At 39.0% G+C, this 26,823-nt stretch overlaps 2 protein-coding genes and 1 long non-coding RNA gene across 3 annotated transcripts in view; 1 reads left to right on the forward strand and 2 right to left on the reverse strand.

The window, feature by feature from the left end:
- The first annotated feature begins 144 nt into the window (after nucleotides 1-144).
- On the forward strand, nucleotides 145-10,975 carry LOC110067216 (peroxiredoxin-5, mitochondrial-like). Its single transcript, XM_089288223.1, has 7 exons — nucleotides 145-288; nucleotides 4,135-4,269; nucleotides 5,030-5,071; nucleotides 7,135-7,224; nucleotides 7,948-7,986; nucleotides 9,264-9,425; nucleotides 10,736-10,975. The coding sequence occupies exons 1-6, from the start codon at nucleotides 175-177 to the stop codon at nucleotides 9,423-9,425; spliced, it is 582 nt and encodes a 193-aa protein (XP_089144349.1). The 5' UTR covers nucleotides 145-174; the 3' UTR covers nucleotides 10,736-10,975.
- LOC149113310 (uncharacterized) overlaps nucleotides 10,660-26,823 on the reverse strand; it is a 77,240-nt gene continuing 61,076 nt past the window's right edge. The window contains exon 2 of the long non-coding RNA XR_016206756.1: nucleotides 10,660-10,970. This is a non-coding gene — a long non-coding RNA (uncharacterized LOC149113310). The remainder of the gene's footprint in view (nucleotides 10,971-26,823) is intronic.
- Nucleotides 11,476-16,678, reverse strand: LOC110067158 (uncharacterized). Its single transcript, XM_020774453.2, has 2 exons — nucleotides 15,881-16,678; nucleotides 11,476-13,445 (listed from the first exon to the last, which is right to left on the reverse strand). Exons 1-2 carry the CDS (start codon nucleotides 16,437-16,439, stop codon nucleotides 13,042-13,044), a joined length of 963 nt encoding a protein of 320 aa, XP_020630112.2. The 5' UTR covers nucleotides 16,440-16,678; the 3' UTR covers nucleotides 11,476-13,041.

Genomic DNA, 26,823 nt, shown 5'->3' on the forward strand with positions numbered 1-26,823 from the left:
TTTGTTCACATTTTGTGCATAGTTTGTCAAAATTCGTCTTGTCCGCCAAGTCGGCCATCTTTGACTCTCTTCCGAACATTCTCCGAAGGCTACCCGAAGGTTACACCGAAAATTGTCCGAATACTTTTTTTTTCCTCTTCCTGTGTAAGAGTGGGAACTGGGGAAAGCTTCAGCATGAAGGGAAGTCACGCCAAAGCTATGAATAGATCGATCGCTCGGTTAGGTGGCATAGCTTCTGTAATTTCTCGTGGATTTCGCTCTACTGCGTCCGCAGCAATGCCGATCAAGGTAAGATTGACTTGTTTTTCCATTTGTGGCGTGAGAAGTTCGGATGTGTTCCTTTCTTCGTTGCACAACTTGCACGTGAAGAATCGCAGGGAATCGTAAGCCCTTTCTTTCGGAGAATTTTCCACCCTGATGAGTTATTTTCCGAATGTCTTCTCTCTGGTTTTCTTTTTCTTGCACTCGGAGTTCAGACTAGTGACCTCCTTTCATTTCGCATCAAATTCGTTTTTTCTGCAGCTTGTTCAAGTGTGTAGTCTTACTGAGCTTAAGATATCTTCATAAGTCTACAGTAAACTAAAAATGTGCAAAGGGGAAATATCAAGCTAGGTGATGATATGACTGTGCAGTTTTTTGCAGCTCGATGAGTTACATCTTTGAGGTCTTCGGATCCGTACTTATAGAATACGCGATCATGAGAAAGACACGAGACGAGCTAAAGTCCGAAAATTTGAAGTTTAATTGTGGATGGGTTATCTTTGAGCTAATTTTGGGGGGTTTTCATTTAGGAGCTAGTAAGTTTCAAAGTTAAAAACAGAAGATGTGGTCATCATTAAAATGTATAAACGTGTCATATTGCATGACAGTGATTGGTTAATATTCAGGTGCCTTTCAGGAAAGCCCGATATCCCATTTCACACTTCTGTTATGTTCTTGGTGAACATACATCCGTGTTTTCCTAGAAAACAAGGAATTTCTCAGTTCCTTGTTTATACAGGGGACTCCATGTTATTAACATTTTTTTATGCTGCCATTTATTTGACCCAAGCAATGTCCAACTAAAAAGCCCTTAATGCTTCATTGGTCACCACTCACATGTAAATTTTACTTCCTCGAGGCTTCGCATTTCTCCATTTTTAACTATTTTCATCAGTTTCATCATTAAATGTATCTAATTAAATGTCCCATACAGAGTAAATAAAGAAAGAGTCCGTCAGTCAGTCAGTCATCCCTATAGCACCAGCTGGCACAGAGGGCAGCAACGAGGCTCTTCTATTCTAACAATTGTGCTCCATTAAAGAATCAAAATTGAATTGAATTTGAAAAGATTTGGATGTACTTCCTGGCTTTTTGCCTCTATTGGATCATCACATCCTACATTAAAAAATGTTCATCTTAACTAATATTAAGGGGGCTGTGGTGTCTTTTGGTACTGATCATTAGTAAACAACCTTCCCCTTTTCTGATGGAGGATAAAAGAAAGACTGAAAAGTGAATCTCTGAGGTTTAAAATTTCCACTGGAGATTGAGAAGGAGGTACATGTATCTTGTGAGTGAGAAGGGCTGGGGGCACAGTGTTGTTTATGTACTTCCTAATGGATATACGAGTTCATACATGTACCTCCCAATAGAGGCTAAGGTAACTGAAGTTTTTGGAAATGTACACTCACAGGCACAATTTTCCAGAGGAGAACAAGGAGACTGAGTCGTTATAATAATATGCGCTCCTGCTTTGCAAGGGTGTTCTTTGTCAGGGGGTAGTATAGTGGGAATTCCAAGAAAGGGTGAAGGGCAATCTGTCATAGGCATATTTGCCTCTTCAAGGCATGCTGGCACTTAATTCACAATGAATCCATGTAGGGCTCGATTTTGATTTTTGTTTTTCAATTGGAAAAAGACAGGCTGTCATGTTGATGTACCATGGAATGTAAAAGATGTATTAGTGGTGCAAAATTGAGATGCAAGCATAAATTATACAACATTTGCAAATAAAAAAGTCCGCAAAAACTCAAAGATCTCTGTTGTCTTCTGACCATCACTGTCAGGTCTGACAAGATTCAAAGATTCAAGGTTACCCTGAGATGGCAGTTTTCACTTATGGGCTTCTTTACATGTAGATTAATTGCTGAAGCAGGACCAAAGACTGTTATGTTGATGTACAATGATGTACCATGGAATGTAGAAGATGTGTTACTGGGGGTGTCTCAAAAACTAAGACCTAAGACCACCGTTGAATCTCAAAAACTAAGACCTAAGACCCCCGTTGAATCTCAAAAACTAAGACCTAAGACCCCCTCTGAATCTCAAAAACTAAGACCTAAGACCCCCTCTGAATCTCAAAAACTAAGACCTAAGACCCCCTCTGAATCTCAAAAACTAAGACCTAAGACCCCCTCTGAATCTCAAAAACTAAGACCTAGATTTGCTTTAATTCAGAACCGGGTTTGCTTTAATTTGAGTTTGATGAATTCATTAAACTAAACTAAATCAGCAACGGTGTAATTTTTGCAGTCCAAAATTGTGCATTTGAAGATTTGGATCCTGTTCGATCGAAGGAATCTTTGATGTTTCCAGTTCGGCCATGCAGCAATGTCACTGTTCAGGACAATGTAGCATTGATCGTAGACAGCAAAACAGTAAACGTATTCAAGACAATTTATTTACATCGACAGCGATGTAGTAAGGCACGTAAAGACTGTAAAGATTCGTTACGACAGAAATGTCAGTCTAGATCACATGTAACCGACAGTCACATTTACTTTTTACATTTGATTCTTGCAAAGTTACCCAGTGACACTAGTGCAAGAATATATAAACAAAACTTAAATACAAAAATAAATAGGGAAAGCTCAAATAAAAAGGAATAAAATTCCATTTTCACATGCACAAGTTTTTGTTCGAGCACAGTCATGCTGTTATACTGATGTAAATCAACCGGTGTGAATTTTAACAGCTTTACGCACGTAAATGGCTTTGATCTGTTTTATTTTACCATGTAAATTAAATGTACTTTTTTATCTTAGTGTCCGGCAGCTGGAAACAGCATTCTCCAGCAGTCTAAAATTTTCACAGATTTTCAACAGACTGTGTTACCAGTCTTACTCAACTAAGTTTGTTTGGACTGAAATGCCAACCGAGTTCAAAAATTTTGTGAGCTTGAGGAGACTAGACAGACTATAAAATTGCCATGTTCTTGAAACTTGGTTGTGGTTGTGCAGTGCATGAATCTTCTGAGCTTGGGCATATTAAAAATAATTGTGGTTGCTATGTTTATTTCCATTAGTCAGAGGCGTTGACATTTAAGCCGAATAGCGTGAAAGTGTAAGCTAGTCCGAAAAGGAAAAATCCGAGATTGTTCAAAGTCTTCAAAGAGGAATCAGATCTTTGAAAACAAATCATTTTGGGCTGCAAAAAGTACACAGTTGTTGATTTCAGTTTTGAATTAAAGCAAACCCAGGTCTTTGGTCTTAGTCTTAGTGTTTTTGAGATGCAGAGGGGGTCTTAGGTCTTAGTTTTTGAGATTCTGTGGGGGTCTTAGGTCTTAGTTTTTAAGATTCAGAGGGGGTCTTAAGTCTTAGTTTTTGAGATTCAGAGGGGGTCTTAGGTCTTAGGTTTTGAGATTCAGAGGGGGCTTAGGTCTTAGTTTTTGAGATTCAGAGGGGGTCTTAGGTCTTAGTTTTTGAAATTCAATGGGGTCTTAGGTCTTAGATCTTAGGTCTTGGGTCTTGGGTCTTAGTTTTTGAGACACCCGTATTACTGGTGCAAAATTGAGATACAAGTATGACTTATTATGAAAACAACATTTGCAAATAAAAAAGTCCAGGAAAACCCAAAGACCTCTGTTGACTTCTGACCATTACTGTCAGGTCTAGCAAGATTCAAGGATTAAAGATTACCCTGAGATGGCAATTTATTCTCAAGGACTTCTTTACATGTAGATTAATTGCCAAAGCAGGACCAAAGAATTAATTTTAACTTTTTTTTTCGTACATGCACAATTTTTATTAGGGGCTCATCATCACAGAAGAGACATCTTGCTATGCCTGCAATTAATTTCTCCCAAAAATGATTTTAGGAAAGGTACAAAACTCTTTAATGAGAACATGGAATTTGATTTGAATTTTTATTTAGGTTGGTGACAAGCTTCCATCTATTCAAGTCATGGAGGGAACTCCTGGTGACAAAGTCAATGTTGCTTCACTGTTTGCTGGAAAGAAAGGAGTGCTGTTTGCAGTGCCAGGAGCTTTTACCCCAGGTTGCTCTAAGGTTTGTGTTTTTCATGTTAAACATTAATTTAACCTACTCAGATCAATAGGGTACTTACAGTGGAAATCAAAACTGGTTGAACAGTTTTAAATGTATATCATTCTAGGGGTGCAAGACTTTGTGAGAAGGCAAGACTAGCATTTCTCTTAGTGAGCCCGAGACATTTTTACTTCTTCAATTCAAGATCGAAACTTCTGGAGTGTTTTAAAGGAGAGCTTGAGGCATCCAGATATCATATATAAAAAGAAAACAAATCAGTCCTTTGAGACTTTCTTGGTGTTACAAAAAAATTGAGACTGCAAGTCAGCTTTGTGAGAAAATCGAGTCTGCAAGGCGCACATAACCACTAAAAAATGAGACTGCGAGACAGCTTTGAGAAAAAATCAAGACTGCGAGATGCACATAACCACTTAAAAACAAGACTACAAGACCCATGAAATTTAATGAAAATTTTGCAAGACGTGGTTTTTGAAGGACTTGATTCACCACCCACCATTCTGTAATCAACATATTTCTGATCAAATTAGTCTTCTAACTGTACAGAAGAAGCTGGTTCAAGTGAAGATATGGTGAACCTCAGGATTTGGAGAAGACTTTGTAACAACAATAAATGTATCTTTGCAGGTTCCTTGCAGTGGCTAAGGAATTAACTGTTAAATCATTTTTCTTTCTTTTTTCCTTTTTTTTTTTTTTTTTTTTTTTACAGTATGATGTTTATTCACAGTGCTGATCATGTAACCTTTCTTTTGTTCAAACTTAGACTCATCTTCCAGGATATGTTGAAGATTTTGAGAAATTCAAGGTACATGTATTTAAAGTATATTAACCGGGTTGGTTCACACGGAAGGCGCATGAGTGGAGCCCCACTGCTTAGAAGCTTTGGTAATCCATCAACCTAAAAAATTTCGGTTGTCATGTGATTGTCTGTATGTACTTGTACGTACGTAAGTGCATCTGTCTATCCATCCATCCGTATGTGTGTACGTCCCCTTCATGTAAATTGATGTGAAATGTCACTCTGCAACAACCTAGTTCCCAAGGCTTTTCCCATAGAGATTACATGTAGGAGGGGCGGGTTTATCGCATACATCTTTAATGATGTGAAGTTTATATGAAATAATTCATGATCATTCTTCACTGTTATCTACAACCGCAGTTCATATATGAATTATTTCATATAAACTTCACATCATTTCACTTCTCACGGGAAGATATGAACTCAATTAACTGACCTCGCTCCCAATGTGTGGCTTCATAGCTCAGTTGGTAGAGCATCGCACCGGTATCGCGGAGGTCACGGGTTCGAATCCCGTTGAAGCCCTGATTTTTTCAGGCTTCTTCTTTCCAGTTGCTTAAATTGGAAAATTAACTGCGATGATCATTCTTCACTGTCATCTACAACCGCAGTTCATATATGAATTATTTCATATAAACTTCACATCATTTCACTTCTCACGGGAAGATATGAACTCAATTAACTGACCTCGCTCCCAATGTGTGGCTTCATAGCTCAGTTGGTAGAGCATCGCACCGGTATCGCGGAGGTCACGGGTTCGAATCCCGTTGAAGCCCTGATTTTTTCAGGCTTCTTCTTTCCAGTTGCTTAAATTGGAAAATTAACTGCGATGATCATTCTTCACTGTCATCTACAACCGCAGTTCATATATGAATTATTTCATATAAACTTCACATCATTTCACTTCTCACGGGAAGATATGAACTCAATTAACTGACCTCGCTCCCAATGTGTGGCTTCATAGCTCAGTTGGTAGAGCATCGCACCGGTATCGCGGAGGTCACGGGTTCGAATCCCGTTGAAGCCCTGATTTTTTCAGGCTTCTTCTTTCCAGTTGCTTAAATTGGAAAATTAACTGCGATGATCATTCTTCACTGTCATCTACAACCGCAGTTCATATATGAATTATTTCATATAAACTTCACATCATTTCACTTCTCACGGGAAGATATGAACTCAATTAACTGACCTCGCTCCCAATGTGTGGCTTCATAGCTCAGTTGGTAGAGCATCGCACCGGTATCGCGGAGGTCACGGGTTCGAATTCCGTTGAAGCCCTGATTTTTTCAGGCTTCTTCTTTCCAGTTGCTTAAATTGGAAAATTAACTGCGATGATCATTCTTCACTGTCATCTACAACCGCAGTTCATATATGAATTATTTCATATAAACTTCACATCATTTCACTTCTCACGGGAAGATATGAACTCAATTAACTGACCTCGCTCCCAATGTGTGGCTTCATAGCTCAGTTGGTAGAGCATCGCACCGGTATCGCGGAGGTCACGGGTTCGAATCCCGTTGAAGCCCTGATTTTTTTCAGGCTTCTTCTTTCCAGTTGCTTAAATTGGAAAATTAACTGCGATGATCATTCTTCACTGTCATACATCTTTAATATTGGGCATGCATCCATGTTGTGTTCAACTGACACCTGTCAAAACAAGGTATCTGCTGACCAGTATCACATGACCATATTGCGGGCTAATGTTTAGAGCTCATTGAAGCCACGTGTATTTTTTGAAGTTAACCGCTGCCCAAGGACAGGTTTTCAATTGGATCGCAGGCTCAAGCCAGGTTAACTTACTGTAATCAGGAGCTCTGCTTTTAGGCTTGGCTAAACATAACTGACAACACTGAATAGGAATGTTCTGTAAGGCCACTATGTTTAACCTGTGTTATTCCCAAGCTCAAAATCTTAATTGTCATTACTGATCGTCATACATTTCTTTTCAGGTCAGTTCTAAGATTTTTGTGGTAGATAAAGGCAATAATCTGGGGGTGTTAAGGGGTCAATGTCAAACCACACTGAGCATTAAGTACATTTAGCATTCACCATTTTTTTTTCTTCAGGAAAAAGGCATGGAAATTATTGCTTGTATCTCAGTAAATGATCCATTTGTGATGGCAGCCTGGGGAGAAGCATTCAAATGTCAAGGCAAGGTATGTTGATGTGCGTTCTGTTATTAAAAGCTGAACAGAAGTTTAAAATCTCCCTTTAATATGTAAACCTCAACACATCCCAATATCAAAAGCCAGCAAGGAGACCTCCAAGAATCCACCTGGCTTATCGCGGAGATCACTTCAGTTGTTACCATAAAATATTGTAAATGTTTAGTTGTGTCAGCACAGCATGACCAATTCACCATTTTTTCGTTAAAAATGCAAAAAAATTAATTTTGCTTAAAGCTGGATAAGTTTGGTTAACTAGTTACTGATACTGGTAAAGAATTCCAAATTTTGAGGCCTTAAAAGAGTATATTGTAAATTTCTTAAATTTTATGCAACAGTGGTGTGTCGATCGATATTGTGCCATAAATGATTACTGAGAAACACTAGGGGCAACAATGGATTGTCATAACGAAACATAAATTTAGCCATGAGATGACCTGAAAAAAAATTCTTAAATGGCTAATTTAGCAAATAAGGGCGTGCTTGATGGTCTGAGTTGGTAATGGCCCGTACAGTACGCTTTTATTAATAAAAAAAATCTTTTTATTTAAGCTAGTCATATATTTAGACGACTGAACAGAATTACAATTTTTGAGTGATATAGGGATAAATGAACATCTTGGCAAAGTAGGAGAGAGTCTCTTTTGAAGAGCTGTCTTGTATGTGAGGTACAATGAACATGTATTTTATTTTGTCTCATTCACTTTGTTCTAGATCCGTATGCTGGCTGACGCTCAAGGTGAATTCACCAAGGTACATGTGCATACAAGACGTCATGTTAAATCTCACTTTAACAGACAGACAGACAGACACACACACACACACATACAGACAGACAGACAGACAGACAGACAGACAGACAACCTTTATTTAAGCACGATAAAAACTCGTGCATATTAAATTAAATTATGGTTCTTCAAAACATTTAAAAACGTCATTGGCCTAATACACGTATTATGCTCATTTAACGCCAGATCAGCCAGGGAATCCCATAATATTTACCAACCTTCCGTTTCAAACTTATTTAGGTCTTTTTGTAACGTTTGAAAAGGAACTGCAATCTGTCAAGGTGAAATCTGACTGAAAAGTACACGTCTGTTGCGTTTTCGAGTGTGTCCTTGACTTGCCTACAAGGCGCGTTACGAAAGCCGAGCCCAGATCAAAAACAATCAGAAAATTGCCCTCAAATGCAAAGAGTGCTAGGATCGAAGAGGATTCCAACCTGCAACCCGGCAAAGGACTTTGAACAAGTCTGTTAAGTTTGGCCGCATTGTAATCCTTTTCCTTCTTCTCAAATCATAGGTTCGTCCACACTACGCCGGAGGAATTTGAAAACGGAGGTATCATTCTGAAAGCGCGCATAAAATGTTTTCCGGTCTTTTTGGATTTGTGTTTGAGGTAAACTCGGTCAGAGAAATCACATGATTATGGTGACACCATTGTTTTCGTAAACCGCCGTTTTCAAAATGTTTTCCGTCCGCACGAAAGCAAAAAGCCGGCTTTTTCAAATTTCTCCGGTTTGAAGAGCGTTTTCGAAAAGCTCCGTTTTCGTGACGGATTTAGTGTGGACGGTTGGCCTAACCCGGTAGGAATAAAGCTGCGTTTTCAAATTTATCCAGCGTATTATGGACGCTGCCACAGTCTTTCTGTCTTCCTGGTGGGTTGTTATAATTTGCCGAGTTCTGTTTTACAAAACCAAATTATTATTATTATCGCTGACATTGGTCCAGTTTCAGTGTGCGATCATATGGAAACCAGCCTTAAATTTAGAATAGCGTCTCCAAATTGCACTGAAACCCAATGGTAAAATCGCCATATAGGTCATGCTTTCTCAACATAGCCGTAAACCCCTTTTTGTGATGTGCAAGATGACTTTCCTCCTTTTCATATGGACGGAATATTATTAAAGGAACAAGAATGGTCAGCATTGAGAAAATTGCCACAAACTTGTTCAAAACATTTAGGCGCACAACGACCCGAGCTAGCGCTCGCTGAGGCCTGGTGACTGACGTTTTCTTACCTATCACCAGGCTGTTGATTTGGAGCTAGATGCAACTGCATTCTTGGGAAATGTTCGCTCAAAGAGATACTCAATGCTGATTGAAGACGGAGTGATCAAGCAGCTTAATGTGGAGCCTGATGGTACAGGATTGAGTTGTTCGCTGTCCAACAACCTGTTCAGCCAGATTTAGGTAAGTAATGAATGCGAGGAAAACAAGTCAACAATTTTGATTGCATTTGATTAAGCACAATATGGTGCAGATTTTGTAACGCGATGGGGTCTTACACAGCGTAGCAGATTCAGACCCGGTCGGCATACTCGCCCCATACTAATAAATCTGAAAAATCCCTTCTTTCCTGTCCCAAGAATTGAGTCGAGGTCACACGTAAGTAAACGCAAGTAGCCACAAGTTTAACTTGCCTTGAGACTTGCGTTGGGTGGACAAACGGATTTGCAAGTTCCCTCACAAGTACACGCAAGTCACACACACAAAAAAAGAAAAAAGCCATTTCAAGGCTTTCAAGGCTGTATTTCATCGGCTAAGAGGTTGCTATAACAACGAATGGACGTCATTCAACTTGGGTTGACTTGGTTTGGGTGGCCAAACAGTGAAAAACTTGCGTCGACTTGCGTGCAAATGTGATCTCGACCAAAGTGAGCGCAAATCATCGCAAGCCAACGCAAGTACACGCAAGGCCTGACTAAACGCAGTCACGGGTAGACCCAAGTTTTCAATTTGGGTCTACTTGCGAGTCTGTTTGGCCAGGACTTTAAGCCCTGGCCAAACGGAGTCGCAAGTAGACGCAACTTCTCAACTTGCGTCTACTTGCGACTCTGTTTGGCCTTGCGTGCTCTTGCGTTGACTTGCGATGACGTGCGCTCACTTTGGTCGAGATCAAACTTGCACGCAAGTCGACGCAAGTTTTTCACCGTTTGGCCACCCAACCCAAGTCAACGCAAGTTGAGTGACGTCCGTTAACCTATGATTAGCCAATGAAATACAGGCTATGTCTGCCTTGTAATGGGTTTTTTTGCGACCTGCGTGTACTTGCGAGGAAACTTGCGAATCCGTTTGGCCACCCAACGCAAGTCTCTTCGCAAGTTCAACTTGTGGCTACTTGCGACTACTTGCGAGTCCGTTTGACCAGGGCTTTAGGGTTAACCTCATAGGGAGGCAGCGTGGCCGAGTGGTGAGCGTGTCGGACTCGCAATCCAGCGGTCCCGAGTTCGAATTCCGTTCTGATCACTACCTGGATTTGTTTCTCGGTAGCCCCGAGTTCAAATGGCCGGCAACGCTTACAAATAGCCAACTGGTTTGCCTCCGGCCAGTTGGGATTCATAACAATGTTATGTTTAATTTCAATCATTTGTTTCAATTGTTTGCTCGGCTCCCCTAGACTTTGTGCTATAAACACTACCGAGGGTAAATAAAGGCTATATTTATTTACTTGACTACATGTAAGTGTCTATTTAAGTTCTATATTGTTCATTTTCCGTTAGATGCCACTGAATAGGAGGACAGATGAGAAGGGATTTACAGTGTGCACACTGAACGTTTTTAAGAAGTTAGAATAACCCAAAGCATTGACAAGGACTTTTAACATGATGATGATGATCTTAAGACGCTAATATATAAACTAAGAGAATTGTAGAAATGTAGTCCAGGCAAGATGGCGTTACCATAAGTGATGTAAAAGTTTTGTAAAAGTGAATAAATTACCAAAATGGCACTTGCCTTAATTAGACCTTGTGTCATACTTCATAATATGGGTTATACGCATAAATCTACAAGCGTTCTATTACGAATACCGTTTTCTTATTGGCTGTGCTACTCACGATTTATTTTGTTGTGGATAAGGAGTAGCTCAACAGTGTGCGGTCGTTGACAAAATGGCGACCGCTTCTTAGCGTTTTCTAGCGTCTGTGAAGAGGATTTCGATAAAAGTTTGAAAGTCAAGTAGATTTCTCGATTTCTATGAGTGATACAAATCTCGAGCTCATAATCTAATCGGTGAATGCAAACTGGGTCTTAGTTCTAAACAAGCATGCAGTATTTTTGGAGGTCGTTCACTGGGACAAGCAGACCTTCGAGGACCTGCGATCGACTTAGCAACGAGAGTGAAAATTAAGATACAGCAAACGACAATGGAGGCACACAGTTCAAGATACGCCTTTTTTTTCTCTCTCAATTTTTTTATATTATTATTTTGCACAAAAGTCGTCCCTGGATCGATAATAACTACTATCCAAACCATTGTTTATTGTAATGAGTAAAAATATGTTGTTATCATACATCGTACATGAGAACTCATAAACCATTACGGTCATAAACGAAGGAATTTGGCCCTCAACGGGTCTGTCCGAGTACACAAGAAGTGATATAAGAGACAACACGATTCATTTCGGCTTCATGCCTCCTGAACTAGGAAAATACAATGGTTATTCCCATGTTTACCGGTAGACAAGGATAGACCCCCACTAACCATATAGTCACGTTAAGAGAGCTGTTTCCTATAAGCTCGCAGTAATAATTTGATTGTTCCTCTAACTCGACGAACCTGTACACCATTTCCTGAGCATAAATTCAACTGTAGGTCATACATGCGAAGAAAATATTCGATGTCCGGCCTACAATGTACGTATTTCACCACAGGGCCGGGTTGTTTCAAAGCGCGATTACGGAAACCCAGGATTAGCGAGAATTTTGACTTCAGTTTTGTAGTATTTCGGTGAAGTTTTCTGTTTATATTGTTTGTCCTTCAGTTTTGAGCTTCAGTAATCTCAAACTACACAAAACATAAGCAGTGAAAATCGTTTTAATACAACAGAAATTGATACTTCGGTTAACTTTGAATCCTGGGTTAGCGTTAACCGACGTCTGAGCAACCCGGCCAAGGTGTTTATGTTTAGATACCCACATTAATTCACTTGGTTACAGGGATACATCAGTATATGAAAGAGAAAAGACCAACTTGATTGGCTTGACGAACGACAATTCAATTCTTCTCGCTTCTGTCTTCGCAAAATTATGGCCCCCCCCCCCCCCCCCTTATTAAATATGAAAGACTTAATAAAACATGATCATGATCGTTAACAGTCATGCCTAATTTTATTTACGGAGTAGGTTTTGCGAACCTCCGAACTCTCTTCAATCCCCAAACTCCGACCATCCCACCCCTCCCTAATATTTTAGCCCGGCAATTATCACAAATACGCGCCCGCAAAGACGTCAGTCTAGCGGTTTCTCGAACGACTGGAGTTCTCCAGTTCTTTGCTTTGAAACACGGCTTCGGGCACTTTGAACGATTTTGCTCTTTAGCTATCAAACCTGACATTGAATTGGTTACCGGTTTTGCTGCTAAAGCGATACGGTCCTGAAAACGTCCCTTGCCTTGTTTAGTTTTACAAATCCCTTACTCAGTTTTACAAATGCTCCACCATACAAAAATAATGTGAAAAATACTAGCCAAACACTGCATTGCTTAATTGTTATCACTCAGTTAATTATAAATTAAGGTACTATAAGGTGTTTATTATTTTGAAATTTGAATGTGATGTTAAATACGAATGGTTGCGGGAATAACGCGTGGCGCGCGAGAAGCGTGGGAAGCTCCTGCTTAAATCACGCGTGCCTCAAATGGCTATTGCTTCATTTGCTATGAGTTACTAATATCATAAGAAATTTAAATTATATCGCCATAACACCAGCCTTTTTCGTGTTACAATTCAAAGAGTTTTGTTTCAACTCCATTCCCTTACACATCCCTAGCGATGCCCTAAAATTACCTGAATTACTAGAAACTACCTTAAGGATTATTGAGATCGTATTTCTGTCTCAACTCGTCGGTCTTGTTTGAAGGGGACCCGGGTTTCAATCGGATACCCTTGGGGCGTTTCTTCTTGGATGGTTCCGTTGGTTCCAGGGGCTCGTAACCCGCTGCTCGCATACAGCAACATATTAACCAGATTATCAAATACACAATGATGGGTATAAGAATGATGGCTAAAATCGGGAAGAGAACCCACAGTATATCTTTCACTACCGGACATTCCTTGTAGTACCACCTGCCCTTGGCGCAATCTTCTGGTTCGAAATTTTCCGACGGGTACAGCGCACATTTCGCCGTTGAGGAACACCAGTAACACAGGTTATCCCCCTGTAGACATTTTTTACAGGATCGTTTTCTTTCAGGGCAGGGAGTTACACCAACTGCAAAAGAACATTTAGGAAAAACAGTTAAAAAAACACCATTCCATATCATTTTTTTTTAAAAAGTGATTTTATCGCCAAAACCTGCAATGCGCTGACTTGCAAATTTTTGACTTTCTTGCTCGAGGCCAAAGTTTTGTTACCTCTTCCGTGCCCTCTAGCTCTAAAATAGACTATGAGTGGTCGATCTTTCGCTTAGTCCGTCGAGCGAGACCGTAAATAAACCGCGAGCAAAAAATTTCCTTCTTGTTGTTTTTCACGTCACGCACGACAGGCTAAGCGAAAGAAGGACTACTTTTAGTCTGGCCCCTCGACCCTTTTAATCATCCCAAAGAATTCTGGTCTCTAGGGACAAGAATTTTTTCTACTCCGTTCAAAGTCGTTCCCAAGGGCGACAGTTCTTCAGCGCAATTACCAAGAACCAAAATCGCGCTTGACTCCCGTCTTTATCATTCATTTTATCTGCTGCTTTATCCTATCTTTTACTTTTCAGATAGAGCGGTTTTGAGCAAGCGTTTTTTTAAGGAACGTAAAACTCAAACCTGGGTAAGTGATAAGCAAAACATTCTACCAGTTTTGCATCACGTATTTCACTTTTTTTTTTTTTCCCCATATCACTCATTTTATCCTTCTTTTATATCAGTCATTGGTTATAATTTTGGTAAAGTCATAATGAAGAAATAAAAGACTGCAACCGCTTCCAGCTTAAAACTTCCTCACAGAAGACTTTTGATGCTTTTGCTTTCAAATTGCCATAAGTTGTTTGTCTTTGTGATTAGAACCTTTCAATTTACACGATATGGGACATATATTCACCCCATCCCCCTCTCCCCCCCCCCCCCCCCCAAAAAAAAATTGCTCAAACAGGCAAACTGGCTCTCAAGCAAACGTTTGGAAAAATATTATTTGTCGGTCGGAATGCACTAGCAAATACAGCTAAATGTTTGAGACAGACGAAGCAATATTAAATATCCGATCACCATCAAAACAGGACAATTAATATTTTAGGGTGGAAAAGAGTGAAAACAAAAGGTGGAATTTGTTTACTTATCATAGTGCATGCTCTGCTAATAGCTGTTAAGACTTGTGTCTTTCCGTTGGTAAGATTTTGGTAAAATTCTGCCCACAAGTTTCGGAAAGGTTCAACGCGTTGCCAGAGCAACATTCATAAATTCGAAGCTTGATATATTTAGAAGAGAAGAAGAGTTTGCAGTATAAATCAGTATAAATTTTTATTTCTGTTTTGATTATGGTCGTGTCGGATTAAATGCTTTTCTCCTGTGGTGTCCCCATGGGAGATGTTAAAAGGTAATTACAGTTGACGGTCAGTTTAAAGCGCCAAATTAATTTGTCCGTTATTGAAGTTCGTTTATTTTTACTGGGGTCTCTGTAGAGGGTGCGCAATGATTGTAAATGCCGGGCCTGAATGAATCGAACTTGCGCTGAGAGATCCTTCAAGTTACAGTAACGGACTATTAAAAACATATTGCACATGAGTGATCTTTGTTCTTTTGAACAATTTTGACAAGATCTGAATATTTGCATGTGAATAAAACTCTCGATTATGAAAACGTCTGTACAAAAATTCTCAGAAATATTTTGATCTTTTATCGGGAAATACATCTTTCTTTACGCGGTAGGAAAATATTGACCCTTGTTTCAATATATTCTCAAAATTTCTTACACCTACGTTCAGATATTTAAATGCGCTAGGAGACTATATTGCATACCATTCTTATAAAAAATTCATCACTAAAAATAGGCCAAGATTTTTGCTATTTTGCTATTAACCGTTGTACGGTTCTTCCCCCTTCTCACCCAAAGTTTAAACTACAAAATGGCATCGGCGAAGGTTTGAAAGAAATTTTTTGTAATTTGGCGAAAAACACATTCGCTTTCCCCCTCTGGCGCTCAATACTACGCTACTTAACTTTTTAAACTATGCGTATTTTGCTGCCTCCTGTCAACTTGTAAGGTTTCGTTGGCGCGAGTTCTCTATCAGCTCTCTCACAAAAGTTGTCCAGAATCGCAGTACCTTGCCCTTTTTTAGCACTTTTAGCGGTGCGAAATCGGTGACAGAGTTATACGTGCGCAAGACTTCTGCCATGGTTTGACGAAAACAAAAAGCTCTCCCCGCTTTTGCATATTTTGGTTCCAATCGCTTCAGAAACCTGTGATGCGTAAATTAAAGTAGCGGAGAGCAGATCAGTCGAATTTCTGTACAATTGATTATAAAACCTTAGCCTTCTAATAGTTGAAAAATCTACTACTGAGTTATTTTCCCTTGGAATACCAAACACGGTGTCGCTTACTTAAAAACAGCCCAACACTCTGAGCAAATATAGGGCGAGGAATTCCTTTAGAAGTTACCCAGCCATGTGTAACAGGAAAGTTATCTAATGACTAGCTGGGAGATATGTAAAATTTCTACTTACTTGGGTAAATGCATTGACCCTTGTATGCTGTTCCCTTTTTGTGGCAAAAGTGGTGCGTTGTTGACGCGTTGTAAAGGACCTCGCATGTTTTTTTCGACTCGCACCAAAAACAAAACTCGTGTGACGTGCAGCTCTTGCAACCGCCCTGGCGTCCGCAAAATACGCTCGCGTTCACGGTAACCACGCTGCTGTTTTCTACGGTGTTGTTCGCTTCTGGTGCGTCCATAGCTTGTAGCTCGTCCAAAGATTTGTCGTAATACTCCAACACCGTCTTTTTTCTCTCGTCTTCAGCCGTTTGAGAATTTACGCAAGTTGTCGTTCGGTGTTGACGCGGGCAGTTCTCGCTTCTTTGTTTAATGCACTCGCTTCTGTGTGAACCATCGCTACACCACTCACAACTCCCTCCTCTGGACACGCACTCCTCGCAGTTTGGTTCAACTTGCGCGCATTCTTGAGCGTCAAAATAGTTTTTGACGTAGTCCTCTTCTTTCCATTTGTGTTCATAGCAATAGAAAGTTTGAACTGCCACAAGAAGTATAGTGATTTGCACCCCTCTCATTATCAACAGTATTGGCGGGAAGTGAAAAATATACTTCTTCACATAAGCTTTTCCTTTGCTCTTTTCTTCAGCTGAAGTTGTCAGTTTAGGCGAGCCATATGTTCGCCGTGTTTTCCACCTGATACGACAATGTTTAGAGTTTCACCGCCTAAAACAGTTGACAAAACCAGAAGGCGCAATTTCCACTGTATTACTAATGATTTAGCACTAAGTAATTCAATAGATCAAAGGCTCTTTTCTTATATTTGCATAAGTGACTTCACTGAGTGACAATCTTTGTTAAACTGGATGCATGGCTGATTTTCGATAATAACAGTTTTGTTACTCGCAGCGTGACACTACAACTTATAAACTATTCTTATCGAAATAAATGCAATTCTAGTCTTTTCCAATCGATACTTTATCGATACCTTTCCAAAAAATAAGTCTTTTGGCCCTGTTTTATACCTTTCATCGACTGAATTATCGAACTCAAGGAAGCGCGCATTTTCAACGACATAATTCACACCTGAACGACAAAGTTCATGATTTATATGATAATTTATGATAACACTGAATCGGTCTTTTTTTTTAACTGCACACCACTCTCCTCCCAAAGTCAAAAATGTTTTCCAACGATTCGCCAATGATTTGATGCCTCTTTCACCTTCTGTTGAGCTTGTTTTCTGAACTTGTTCTTAATATGTTCGCACGGAATATTTCTCTTTGTTTAAAAATTTTGTAATCGAACTAAATTAGTTTGCACATATTTAAGGTTTTATCAGCAGACGGTGACAAATATACGACTTGTTTTAAGATATCCAGATGTTTGTTGACTAGCTCACGTTACTTTAGAACCGATAGAATTTTTTTCAGTGTAAGTTGCGAGTGATATAGGGACAAAATATGTTTCTATTTCAGACGGACTTGAAAATATATTTGAATAATTATGCATGATCAGATAAAGATATTTTCTGCTCTGTTCCGTTTCCTGTGCCAACAAGAACAAGAGAAACTTACTCTGGTTGCAAGTCTTTTAGTACATGCCTACTAGCTGAAGGAAGGACATAGGAGACGTCAGCGAGTCATAGAAACACAAAAATATATCTCTGTTTCAAACGAACTACAAAGCATATGAATAATTTATGCTTACACTCAGTAGGCGAAATTGCCCGGTTCCGTTTCCTGTCCACTATTTTTTTCCGGCGCAACCTGCGAGAACAAGACTAGGGAACCTTATACACTTCGATTGCTAGTTATCAGCTCTGAGGTTGAATCTTTGATATTTTTTGACATCTTCAGCTTATACGAATTTTCTCTTTTCGACTACCATGCATATATTAGGTTAATTCGATTTAATAAAGAAGAAACTTCAAGATACTGTTGATAATTTTCTTAATCTTCAAGGTTTTATTTCCATATAACTGGGGCGTGATCAGGGATTGTTCATACACTAATTTCAAATTGAACTAAAATAAATAAAATATTTTTTGACCATTTTGTAACGAACCAGAATACAAAAGGATATTTATCTAACAGTGAATTTTTCGCCGAAGGCGAACTGAACCTTCATCCCAGTATATCATGTAAATATTCACCAGTGTTCACTTCGCCTTCGGCGAATAATTGCTAAATATTCTAACCTGCACTCTGGCGCAAACTGACCAAAGCATGATTTTATTTTAACATTATTTTTTTGGCCTTCGCTTTATAAAATTTACAATTGAGATATAAGTTTGTTATTAAATGGAAGTTGACTGACGCGTAATGTGGTCACTAAGTGATTCTGTGTTCTTTACGAAAGTATGCGGCCGTCCGGGTGTTCTGCTGTGTTCAAATAATTAATGATGAAGCTACGACGGTCGTTAATTTGTTGTAAGAGGAGCATAATTAATTTTTGGTGTGTTATGCTTGAAATACGGTTACTAATATTAACATCAGTGACGTCACTTTCACTCATTCAGTCGGGCCCTACCAGGACTAAAGATATAATTTGTCGCAATACATCAATTCGAATGAGTCGACAATACATTTGAACACACAACGGAGGTCGTAAATGGTAACCAGCGTTCTTTGCGCATGTTTATGTGTACGAAAAGATACCGCTGACAAGAAAAATAATATGACGCTGTCGATTACTGCTTCACAGATTGATGTACAAGTAAAGGTAATCGTATGAATGCGAGTGATATTTGAAAATTCTCTCAAAATTGCAATAGCCGAGTGCAATTTAACAAAAAGAATTAAACTTTACTTGCTCGAGGTTTCATATGATTACTCCTTTATTATAACTGAGAAGGCTACGAAAGCGCGCGCGTTAATTGATTTGCACTGCGAATTAAAAATTAACGCTAAATGGCCTGTTCTCAACCAATCAAAATGAAGTAATTGTCTCGGTCATGTCACGAAACTTTTAATGATGCCAAAATTGACTTGTCTGTTGTCGACATCAAAACTGTTTCCCATGTTTTTTTAAGACTTCCTTGTTGTCGACAATTCTAATTTTTTTTTTATAACTAATACTAAATACCCAGTTTATTTTCTGATACAACTTTATTACATTATTTGCAAAAAAAATTTAATTTTCGGACACTTTTTATCTTATTTCGGACAAATTTCGGACAACAATTTCGGACACTTTGTTGAAACATAACTAAAGTAAATTTACGCCTACAAAACATGAATTTGACTGAAATAACTTCAAAAAATGATAGTTTTATTGAACTCTCAAAAGTTTAAGAATACACCGACGAGAAAATAACACAAATTTTATCGAGCCGTTACGGTATGTCAAGCAGTGTCTCGACTAGCTTACGCTCCATAAAGCCGGGATATTGTAAAGGAAACTAATAGCTTTCAGGGCTACTTAAAAGTTTTATACTGTACTGTAAATAGTTCGGATGCTTAACAATTTCGGACGGTTTTATTTTACGTACACTTTTTTTTTGTCCGAAATTAAAATCGTCAAAATTTTTTTGCAAGTTATGTAGTCTGTTGAGGCCCTAAAGGAAGAGTCAATGAATTTGGCTCTTATTTAGTGTAGAAGACACAACTGACGTAAGGCCATAGAGAACAAAATGAAAAAAGAACGACGAAAACCGATGATAAAAATAGGTTTAGTGTGAGGCCGTGTTCTATTGTGAGGATTGTGACTACTGAAATAAGCTTTCAGGCGTACCAAAATTCGAATAAGCCAATCAGAATACTGTCATATCAAGTCTCCAAATTCCAGTTCGACCAGGATAGAGGTACTGCATAGAATAAGATACTGTTTATATTCTGTTAATAACCATTAGAAAAATAAAATTAGTAAATAAACCTGTGCTGTTTTATACGTTTTAGTTTGACCTTTTTAGTGTTAAACTTGTAACTGTTTTTTCTTCTAAGCACGTTTGAACACTAATGTTGATGAGCTAGCAACGCAGCGGTTTTTCTTTATCGCAAGCCATTTCATAATATTTGACACTGCCAATCATTTGACACAATGGCTTATCAAACTCAAATATCTTAGGTGTGGACTATTGGAATTTTGAGGGAGGGTAGGGTTTATTCAACCTCGTACCCAGGGCTTCTCCCTTTGAAAAAAGGGAAAAGACTAGGGAACGAGGTTGGGTTTGATTTGGTACAAGCACGAATTTGTTCAGTTAAACCCTTTCATGCACTAGGAATATTTTCTTGGGACGTGCGAATGTATGATATTTTTGCACCGTATAACATGCGGCCTCTTTTTGTCTCACCGAAAGTGCGTGAATTTGATTTTCGGCAGAAGTCGTAAGCGCAAGGTACGGCTTGCGAGATATTTTTTTCCAAAATCACCCCTAAAAAGCTAAATGGTCCACCCCTTAAGGCTGACATCTTTCAGGCCGTCAATCATTTTACTTTACACATGAAGGTTTCCCGCATAATACAATGACTTAATGACGTCAATAATTTTACCATGGCCTATCGTGGTCTAGTAACAATTCAATGACGTCACTATTTTCACACATTCTCTGGCCATATGGTAGTTTCAACATGAAATACGTAAAATAAGTGAATCGTCCTTGAGATAACATCATTTTTCGTGTTAACAACAACAGTGTATCGACAAGTCCTCTGGATAGGTAACACCATTAAATTCTTAGAAGTCATAATAATAGTTTTGTTCGAATAAGTTTCCATGATTCACTACCCCACTGGTGGAAAGCAAAACTTTTATTAATAATCACCAATTCTACTAACCGGATTGATAGGGAAATGCCTAAAACATAACTTATTTATTATTTTTACCACGTATATGTCTGTTCATGATGGAGCTCTATTTTTTTATTCTTATTTTCAGTACTGCAAGCTTTATAAAAGATGTTCATCTTAGGTAAGTTTATTTCTTTCTAAGCTACATGTGAATTTAATGAAATGCTTAACGTTGGCGCAAATCAGAATATTGCACGATTAGACTTTCGCTAGACTATTGCAAAACTTCATCGATGGCAAGTTAAATGTGTTATTCACTTGCTTATTAGAAAGGAAAATGAAATACATGCGGTCTGTGTTGGAATTATTTTTTGCTGGGTATTTCCCGCTTGCCTCAGCTATGAATCTGGTGTCATATTTCTTATTTTACAGCGAATATCGAACCAGTAAAACTACGTCTGTACGGTCCATATTGAAATGTTTTTTGTTGGGTATTTCCCGATTGCTTCAGCTATAAATCTGGTGTCATATTTCTTTTTGCAGTGGATATTACCCCGGTAAAACGAGACTAGAGTGGTTATTTCACCGTGATTTCATCAGTTTCATATAGAAGATATTTTCGAGATTTGTTATTCAAGTACGGCTAGTATAACAACAACAGAAGGTAGGTGAGCATGGGTTTTTAGTTAACTAGGAAAGTTCATTTGCATACCTGTTCTATACAGATAGAAGATTTATTTGCTGATGCTGGTTATACATACAAAAACTCCGGAGCAACTTTCACGAAGCATTAGTCCGTTTTTATTAACAAGATATTCAACAACAAGTATTACTTAGAAAAAGCAAAGCTCTCTGAGGATGTAAATGATCGACCCTAGTTCTAACGTGCGCCCATCAACCTTCAGTTTCATTCTGTATCGACAAGAATAAGTTACATTAACATTAGGGATTTAAAATGAAAAGGAGAAATTGAGGTTAAATTTCACGGGAAATCTCTCAGCAAGATCTTCGGTCGTTTCGACATAAAAAGTCGTTTCGAAACAAAGTCGCAGCATCTGAAGTCGATTCGATCCGCAACCTCTAAAGTCAATTCGATACAGACTGACGTCGATTCGATACGTGCAAGCTCTATTTACCTGAAGTAGATTTGCTTCAGAATCAGGTTCGTTTGGAAGAGGTTTCCAGACCTACAGACAAAGATCTTTGCTCTCTGGGACTGAGTTAAACTCCGGAGCCCACAATGCAAGAAAACTCCAGAAGATGTTCTCTTATCCCTCTTACCTTTAAGGTCTGTAGCTTCGTCAGTCGACTCCCTGTCAACATTTCAAGTCAACATTGCATTACATCTGAACAAGAAATCACTGAACATGTTACAAAGACGAAAACACCTTAATTGGAATTTCACCTGTAGTTTGCTTTGCAACCAAACGAATTCAGTTTGAATCGAACAGACTTTATATGTGAATCCAATCGAGTTTAAATGCGTATCGAATCGACAAGTATCGGAAAGATTTTGTATCGAAACGATCTACAACCCTCAGCAAACTTCACTAATTAACTAAAATCGTAAAAACAATTAAACAAAAATCGCATATTATTATTTTGCAAAGCCACTGATTTACATCTGTTTTCAGCATGGAGGGCCTGATTTCCCGATTAGCTCAAACTTGAATTATTTTCTTTCATCTTAAAATTTTTGTAGTCCATTTTTGGCTCTGCCAGTAAACAACTAGATTTTGAAAATGTCAAGGTAAATGAGAAATTTGAACTGAATGGAAGCTTTGTTCATATCTTTGCAAAACCTGTCACAGAGTTGTTTCTGCATGGGAAAAAAATATCTCTAAAACAGTTTGACAGACTAACCTACATTGAACAATTACAACCACAAACATCTTATTAATTAGTAAGAGCTATTCAATTGGAAGAACAACTTTTATTTTCAAAAGATATTTTGGTGATTAACAATTTTTCCATCCGCTGCTAGGACTGCGCCTTTTCAGGCTTAAAAAAGCGGATATTGAATTAAATATTTCAGATTTTATTTCTGATTTTTGCGGCGTCCTGATGATCAACTCGAACGCGCAGTTACGAGTTACTCGTGTTGCTTCACTCTTATGCAAATGTTTCACTCTTCTCGCATACAAAAAGAGGTCTTGGAGTTAAGTATTGCGTATATGCCGAGGTACTACGAAATTTAGTCCGCAAGAATGATTTCTCATACCAGCAGCAATTCACTCTCAAGCAGACAGCTGAAGACAGTAAAAAAGATCATCAACTAAAGAACGAATGCCTTGAATAACAAGTAAGTTATGAAGAATTCGACACCTTATTCAAATGGAGCCATCTTAAAATTCTAGTGGCCCTGAAATGACTGACAGCGAAAGGTGATGAAGCGAATAACTGGTGCAAATTATCAAGCTGCACCTTCATTTTCTTTTGAGTAATCAAGGGGCGCTATCTTAAACTGAATACAACTACTAAATATTTCATTAATCTCCTGTTGCGAACTTCTAGTATGGTCGTCAGACCTAAAGAGATGCTGTTCCCGATAGCAAACACAAATGTGTTGTATGAAATTAAAACAGAGGGAATTTAACACAGGTCATTAAGAGCTTTTTCACAGACATAACATTGATGTTGTTATCGAAGAGGCACAATGTTGAGCATAACTTCGAAAATTGAAAACTCAGTTGATATGTTTGATAGCATCGAGAGAATCCTAGAATTAATAGTCTAATTTTGGTTAAAAAAAATACGTAGTACTTTATAATTACTCTGAAGCTGTTAAACGGGTATTGTCATGAGTACCCATGCCGTGGTAGTATCAACTTTATTTAAACGCCGTTAAAAACATCAGGACTTATAAACTATACTATTTAGTATAAAATACTTACATTTACATTCTAATTGCAATATATTAAAAACCGGCAGTTAAACAATAACAATAACAGTAAGAAAATGTCTGCTGTCCATGAATGCCCTGTTTACGGCTCGCATGTAATTCAAACTAGTTACGCAACGTTTTCGAGTGGTATACCATGGTTTATCTTTTTCTCAGCTCGTGAGCGGGCGGAATTCAACAAATCCTGCAATCTGATTGGTTCCTAGAGCGGGCGGAATTTTCTCATCCAGACCGCCACAGCGGGCGGAATCCGTCGGGTTGATCTATTTTCGTGACCGAATTAGCGGTAATCTTCAATCTTTCACCCTTTTTACACTTCCATAGACGATTAATCAACGCAAGTTTATCTCTGTTCACCTTTAAATAGCAAGGAAAGTCACTGTAAGTAAATTCTATTGAGTTTTTTGAAGTTGTGAGGGTTTGTTTGGCTGTTTGTAACTCGGCGCTGTAATGGCGCGTAATCCTGTGTGTCGCTCTCTGAACAATCTGAGTAAAAATGAAGCAATTTCAGTCGAGTCTACCTCTCTGATCGTTGCTGTAATTGAGAGAAATTCTGTGGAATACACTTAACGAATTTCTTCGCTATCTGCTATTCAATTTAAGGTAGAAAAGTCTGATTTCGAGTGATTCGCAGCGACTGACAGAAATTGTTTTTGTAGTACAACTTCAAACTTTGCACGAAATTTCACACCTCAAAACACTTTTGGAGAACTTAACTGGTGAACTAAATACAACTAACACAAAGTAGTTCGAAATAAATCTGTTCTTTAATACATCTTTCTTTGTCTAGTATCCGAGTTACCCGCTCGTACAAGTACGAATGGTTTGTAGACGGCGCGTAAGCCAATTAAAAGACAAAGCTGCGTAAACGAACCCACTTGTAGGCCAGTTTACCGCAACAGAAAAAGATAAACATGTTATTGTCCGTCTTAGGGTTGGTCCGTATAGGGAAAAACTGTGACCTCGGGCTTGAAAATGCTGCCCTCGGCCTGCGGCCTCGGGCAGCATTTTCAAGACCTCGGTCACAGTTTTTCCCTATACGGACCTCCCAGCCGGCCAATAACATATATATATCTCAAGAGTCACTTGTATATTCTCGCTTTATAATCCATCAACATTTTCCCTCGCGCGCGATTGGTCTAAGCGCGTCACGTGATTGATAACCGAGTGATATTCCTCAATTTTCAAAACTGCAAGTGTTGCAAAAAACATTTAAAAGATAATGAACACATTAGCCTCCATCCGGCGCCAAAATGTGCTCGGATATTTGTCCTTGGACATTATCTGTTCCTCAAAGCTCACAGTTTTCCTTGAGCTACACTCTCGGAAAGCTGTTCGGTTCTCAGAGCAGACAATGTCCGCGGACAAATGCCCTAGCATATTTTCGCGCCAAATAGAGGCTATTGTTTATATACACAAACAAGCGCATTTAGGCGAGTGTGTATACCAAGAGAATACAAGGGACGAGTGGGACATTACACGGTATACCACTCGCAAACGTGGCAAAATTATATTATACCATGCCATAGAAAAAAACAGTGGCCAACGCAGTCAAAACGACACATACGCACGGCGCAAGATCGATGGGAAAGTTGGATGTAATACCGTCGAATATACAACGGCTTTCCTGTATTCTGATTGGCTGTATTTTCTATGGCATGGTATAGATATAAATATTTTGTACAAGGTTTTGATTTCAAATAAGAAACGTCTGACAATTGTAACAAATAATAACAATTTTCTCTCTTCAATAATTCATTAAGTATCTTCATTTTGTTGTGTATGAGTGAAAAATATTTGGTCATGATTTTTGCATCATTTTCACTAAAAATTCAGCAAAATTGCCGTCATGGCATCGGGGGTGGGGTGGGGGGGGGGGGGGACTTGGCATACGAAAGGGTGGGAATGCTCGTAGGAAATTTTGAATTAAACCCCTAAAGGAGACCAGTCAAGGCGTGGCCCAGGAGCTTTTGACCCCTAAAAGAGACCATATTTAAAACATATTAAATATATATTTTTATATTTCTTCGCGTGAAACCCTAAACGAGACCTTCACGGCTACATATGGGCTACATATAATGTCCCACAACACCCTAAGTGAGACCAAAATCCGAAATTTACACCCCTGAGCGAGACGACGAGCACCCCTACCCCTTTCATATGCAAGCTCCCCCCCGTCCCGGGCATGGTATCTCTTAAAATATACAAAGGACCCGTTACATTTTTGGCAAGACAAATCTATTGAGTAAACTTCGATGTTGCGAAAAGTGAGGGATTATTGAAGTCTAAGTTCCCGGCACGACCGATACCGGAAACCGCGCAAGAAAAAGCTCCAGCACCCAGGGAAAAGATACGTTGAAAAGCCTCGAAAATGAGCTAAATTGACGAAGACTTCCATTTAGGAGACGATAACTTTCAAGAGCATACTTGGTATTATTGCGGGTTATGAGTAAACCTTCGGTACGTTTCTTTCAACATAATTGTAAGAGTTTTTAAACTTCTATTCCTTACACTAATAAACCTTGTCACAGTTTTCGACACCATCCTGACAGGTTGGCAAAGCGGTCGGAAATTACAGTGTTTATATGGGAATCTGATGGCAAATAACTCTTTTCCAAAATTGAATTTTATAGCGGAGCTCCGGCGGCCCGAAGGGCTGCCAAACGGAGCCCCATACCTATATAGGAAAGAAAACGAAACCTATGAACTGATTTTCTCGTGGTTATCATGGCTAGCAGTATTGCTTGTGGGCGCGTACGCACGAAGACGACGACGACGGAGTCGCGCAAGATGGCGGCCGTACTAAAAGGTTGACAGAAACATACAGCCTTGATTTATAGCCTCCTTCTGTGATATTGGACATCCATGTTATGGTCATTTGACAAGAGTCAAATTAAGGTATCCGCTGACCAGTATCACGTGACCATATCGCGGGCTCAAGTTTAAAGCTCATCGAGGTCACGTGTTATATTAAAGTTGACCGCTTACCAAGTGCTGGTTTTTTATTGGATTGCGGTCTCATACCAGATTAACTTGTTTTATTAAATTCTCAGCCTCGGATAATGCAATTCTAGCTTTCTGATTGGTTCACTGGATCTCGGTTACCAGCCATTATACCTGTGTTTGACCTTATATGGAAATGAAAGCGGCAAATGTCGCTCGGCATGAGCTTTTTCGCGTGAAGCGAAGTTCGTCGACAAAAAAAATGGATGAAAAAAAGCACATTCGGTGAGCTATCTACACAGGAAATACAGGAAATTATGGACAATGCCGTCCCAGTAACAACAAAAAAGCCACAAAGCTCGAGATAAGATTATTTAACGGTACGTA

This window comes from Orbicella faveolata, unplaced genomic scaffold, assembly GCF_042242905.1.
Source record: "Orbicella faveolata isolate gen_17 unplaced genomic scaffold, um_ofav_v1 contig_15, whole genome shotgun sequence".
Lineage (NCBI taxonomy): Eukaryota > Metazoa > Cnidaria > Anthozoa > Scleractinia > Merulinidae > Orbicella > Orbicella faveolata.

Bases quoted from the DNA above. Each gene is read 5' to 3' on its own strand.
- LOC110067158 (XM_020774453.2), bottom strand. From the start codon at position 16,439: ATGAGAGGGGTGCAAATCACTATACTTCTTGTGGCAGTTCAAACTTTC. The intron at 13,446-15,880 runs GTAAGTAGAAAT...GTTCTTTTGCAG, and splicing joins GGGTCAATGCATTTACCCAA to TTGGTGTAACTCCCTGCCCT.
- LOC110067216 (XM_089288223.1), top strand. From the start codon at position 175: ATGAAGGGAAGTCACGCCAAAGCTATGAATAGATCGATCGCTCGGTTA. The intron at 5,072-7,134 runs GTACATGTATTT...TTTTTTCTTCAG, and splicing joins AAGATTTTGAGAAATTCAAG to GAAAAAGGCATGGAAATTAT. The intron at 7,225-7,947 runs GTATGTTGATGT...ACTTTGTTCTAG, and splicing joins CATTCAAATGTCAAGGCAAG to ATCCGTATGCTGGCTGACGC.